The following is a 4,222-nucleotide window of genomic DNA, read 5'->3' on the forward strand; positions in this document are numbered from 1 at the left end:
GGGGATCCAATGCCCTCTTCTGTCCTCTGTAGGCACCAGACACACACGTGGTGCACAGATAAAACACTTATAAAATTAAAATGTTTTAAAAAGGGACTGGAGAGATGGTTCAGCAGTTAAGAGTACTGGCCTGAGTTTCTGAGTCCAGAGGTCCTAAGTTCAAATCCCAATAATCACATGTTGGCTCTCAACTATCAAAAATGGGATGCCCTCTTCTGGCATGCAGGCTCTATATGTAGACAGAACACACACACACACACACACACACACACACACACACACACACAAATATATATCTATATCTATATATCTTTAACTTGTGCCATGCAGTCTTATCTATTTGCCCACTAGCCTAAAGTTTATCATACTCCAACTTTACACCCACGTTGACCTAGTCAAGAGGACACAGGAGCTAACACATCTGCTAAGTTTGTCAATGAGGACCCACAAACACCTAAGCCCTTGCCACTCTTCAATGCTCAGGCTGTAATCTACCTTTCTCACAAAACAGTTTGACTTATATTTAGATAGCTCAGATTATAATTGCCTCACTTTCAAGATAAATTTTAGGGCATTTTGTACTCTAATCTCCAGATTGTTTTTTATTTATATTTTAAATAACAAAATAGGAGATTTCATCCAAGGTAAACATTTCCAAGGATTACCTTTGTATGACTATTGGCATGAGCAATCCTAGATCTAGGTGGTGTGTGTGTGTGTGTGTGTGTGTGTGTGTGTGTGTGTGTGTGTGTGTGTGAGTGAAGGTGCTTATGAAGGCCAGAGGTGCTGGAGTTACAGGCTATCCAATGTGGGTAGTGGGAATTGAACTTGGGTCTTCTTCAAAGGCACTGTGGATTCTTACTCACTGACCTACTTCTCTGACCCAATGCTTATTAAGTTTTAAATAAAAACATAAATAACTTCTATAGCTTGTGATTGGTTGATGTATCTTCTAAATATCTTTTAATTTGTAGAGCTGCTTTTTCTTCTCTTGATTTGTTTTGCTATAGATTAGAGAAATCCATTTATTTGTCTAGAACCCTTGTGGGGCAGTTTAACATCCATGAAACTCCAGGATTTTTCTCTCAGTGCGTTTCTCTTTTTCCTCTTTTTGGTTTGTCAAAACCCAGGCTGGCTTCAAACTTTTGGAAGTCCTCCTGCTTCCTTCATCTCCTCAGTCCTGAGGTTGTAGACATGAATAACCACACCCAGTCCAAACTGGGCACATTTATGTTTGCATTTTAAGTCATCGTGTGACTTAAATACATCAATACAAATATCCCATATTTTGTGTAAGAAGCACTCTAAATCACCCTTTTAGTTAATGTACCTTTCCAGTCAAGCCTTTATTTTTGAAGAAAATGAACAAAGAAAAAAAACTTTATTTCCTGTAGATATCCACTAGAGGACGATATTTCCTTTATTATATTTCTCATAATGGGTATTAAATCCATCAAACGGTTTTTCGTGTTTTCTGAGAAGTTGAACCTCTAATTTGACTTCTAATTTCGCCTCTATAAAATGTGACTCTGTTAATTTGATGGCTTATGCCATGCACAGTGCTTCCGTCCTTGACTCTGTTTCCAATTCTAACCATCAGGAGGCAACGTCTCATGTACTCCAGGAAAGGAAAAATTAAGTAAAACTGCCAAATAAAAAGTCGTTTTACGGGGAAAGGGATCATTAATTTAAGGAAAGAGACAAACCAGACTTTTTTAGTTCGTATCCAACTCACGGCCCAAGGTCAGAACTGTAAAATACAGCACAAAGGAGCCATTCAGGAGCTGGCGAAGAGGACTTGGGACGAACGTTGTGCACAATCCGCGCTTTGATTTTGCAGTTCTGCTGGAGGGGGCTGGTGCACGCTTGTGCACGTGCGTGTGAATAGTTATGGGGGAGCAGCTGGTCCTGCGAGAGCTGGGCGTGGATCTGTGCAATCAGTAGCTCTCTTGCGAGCCGCTTGGGGTGCACCTGGGCGCTGCTGAAAGGCAGCAATTCACTGTACCCAGGGGGCACCGAGTCCCGAGGGGACAGAAGACCTGCCGACCCGCAGGTCACTCCAGCAAGTCCTTAAAAGGGAACACCTGCATGCAGGAGGCGTTCAGTGCAGGTCCTCGTTTTTCATCTGGTTCCTCTTCAGGCACTCCTTTTCCACCTCGGACAAAAAGGGTCCTTCTGACAGGACACCAGTAATAGGGAAGTCGTGCATTCTTTAGATTAGAACTCCCACCTCCGAGGTAATCCTTGGAAAACAGGTATGAACCTACACAGGGGTGTGATCACAGGCCTTTGGATGCCGGGCCATTTTCAGGTCCCAGTTTAAAACATTCTGTTCCGATCCGAGCCTAAAGGCAATATAAACAAAAGCAGACAGATTTGAGAAGAGAAGCAGAGGTGCTTCCCCTCCCTCCAAGCATAAATAGCTTTCCGTTTCTCAAAAGAGAAGGAGGAGGGGCTTGGTAGAAAGTCGACTAGAAAGGTGGGTAGGGTCTCCTCCCGGTTTTCTCTTCCCACTTTCCTGGGCTGGCTGCTCACAGCTTCACAAGGAGCTGTCTGCCTAAGTCTAAAGCTTAGAAGGTGAGAAAGGGACAGCACATAGTCCTCAGCGCTGGGGCCTGCTTTCTGGGTTCCCCCTGCTTTCTGGGTCTCTGTGCCCCACCTCCTTGCTAGCTCGCTCGCTTGTTCTTTCCCCTCCTCAGCTCCAACCCACCCACTACAACCCATCCTCAGCCTCCTAGCCAAGAGGTTTCGCCCAACCTCCAACTCCAAGACGAGTAAGATTTGCATATTTCCCGCCCCTCTCGGAAACCATTGGCACAGCCTTTGCCCGGCGTGGCTGATGATTGGTGAACGGTCCCGGGTGTATTTGCATGCGGGCTGCTCGGGTGGACCTATCTGTGTCGGTAACCCGCGCCCAGTAGAAGTTTGTGGAGCGCTTTCTCACCGGCTGGTCCGGGACGGATAGCCGGCGCCTCGCTCTTCGGTGACCGCCCCATTCTCTCGGGATTCCTTCTCTGTGGTGACGGACGCTCTAGACGCTCGGTAAGGGAAGCTGAGGCTGGCGGCGGGAGTTCAGAGGAGGAGCGCGGAGAGGTTGCTCGCTGACAGCGGCGCGGCTGGACGCGGACGGCGTCGGGCTCTGGCCGGCTGAGAGCTTCGCCCACCTTCCCCGCGGCCTGTGCGCAGGCGATGCTGCGGCCCCGAGGCGCGGCGCGGCGAGCAGGGAGGGCGCCTCCGAGAGCCTAGAGCTGGTTTCCGTCCTCTTCCCCGGGGCAAGTGGGCATGGAACAGTGAGAGCCCCTCGCTCGGCGAGGCCGCGCGCGGAGGCTCCCCATGGCCGGGACGTACAGCTCCACATTGAAGACTCTGGAGGACTTGACCTTGGACTCCGGGTATGGGGCCGGCGACTCCTGCCGCTCGCTCAGCCTTTCGTCTTCCAAGTCCAACTCGCAGGCGCTCAACTCTTCGGCGCCGCAGCACCGCGGGGCGGCCTGGTGGTGCTACTCCGGCTCCATGAACAGCCGCCACAACAGCTGGGACACGGTGAACACAGTGCTGCCCGAGGATCCCGAAGTGGCCGACCTCTTCTCGCGCTGCCCGCGGCTCCCGGAGCTAGAGGAGTTCCCTTGGACCGAGGGAGACGTGGCTCGGGTGCTCCGCAAAAGCGTCGGCGGCCGGAGGCTGCCCTCATTCTCCGCCGAGGCTGTGAGGCGCTTGGCCGGACTCCTCCGCCGGGCGCTCATCCGCGTGGCCCGGGAGGCGCAGCGCCTAAGCGTGCTGCACGCCAAGTGTACCCGCTTCGAGGTGCAGAGTGCGGTGCGCCTGGTGCACAGCTGGGCGCTGGCCGAGAGCTGCGCGCTGGCAGCGGTCAAGGCGTTGTCCCTCTATAGCATGAGCGCTGGCGATGGGCTGCGCCGCGGCAAGTCGGCACGCTGCGGCCTCACTTTCTCCGTGGGCCGTTTCTTCCGTTGGATGGTGGACACTCGCATCTCCGTGCGCATCCATGAGTATGCGGCCATCTCGCTTACGGCTTGCATGGAGAACTTGGTGGAGGAGATCCGGGCTAGGGTCCTGGCGAGTCAGAGCCCTGATGGCGGAGGGGCAGGAGGCGGAGAGGTATCCGCTGAGGCCTTGGAGATGGTCATCAACAACGATGCCGAGCTCTGGGGAGTCCTGCAACCCTATGAGCATCTCATCTGCGGCAAGAACGCCAATGGTAAGC

The 4,222-nt window shown here is 51.7% G+C and overlaps 1 protein-coding gene and 1 long non-coding RNA gene across 2 annotated transcripts in view; one reads left to right on the forward strand and one right to left on the reverse strand.

Annotated features, from left to right (window-relative positions):
* Positions 1–1,315: 1,315 nt before the first annotated feature.
* On the reverse strand, positions 1,316–3,084 carry LOC120101613 (uncharacterized). The gene is made up of 2 exons (XR_005502311.2): positions 2,945–3,084; positions 1,316–2,345 (listed from the first exon to the last, which is right to left on the reverse strand). It is a non-coding gene; the product is annotated as an uncharacterized LOC120101613 (long non-coding RNA).
* Positions 2,934–4,222, forward strand: part of Abtb2 (ankyrin repeat and BTB domain containing 2) — a 153,817-nt gene continuing 152,528 nt past the window's right edge. The window contains 1 exon segment of the mRNA NM_134403.2: positions 2,934–4,216. Within this exon segment, the coding sequence (NP_599230.2) occupies positions 3,334–4,216 (883 nt within the window). The 5' untranslated portion in view covers positions 2,934–3,333.

This window comes from Rattus norvegicus, chromosome 3 (assembly GCF_036323735.1).
Source record: "Rattus norvegicus strain BN/NHsdMcwi chromosome 3, GRCr8, whole genome shotgun sequence".
NCBI lineage: Eukaryota > Metazoa > Chordata > Mammalia > Rodentia > Muridae > Rattus > Rattus norvegicus.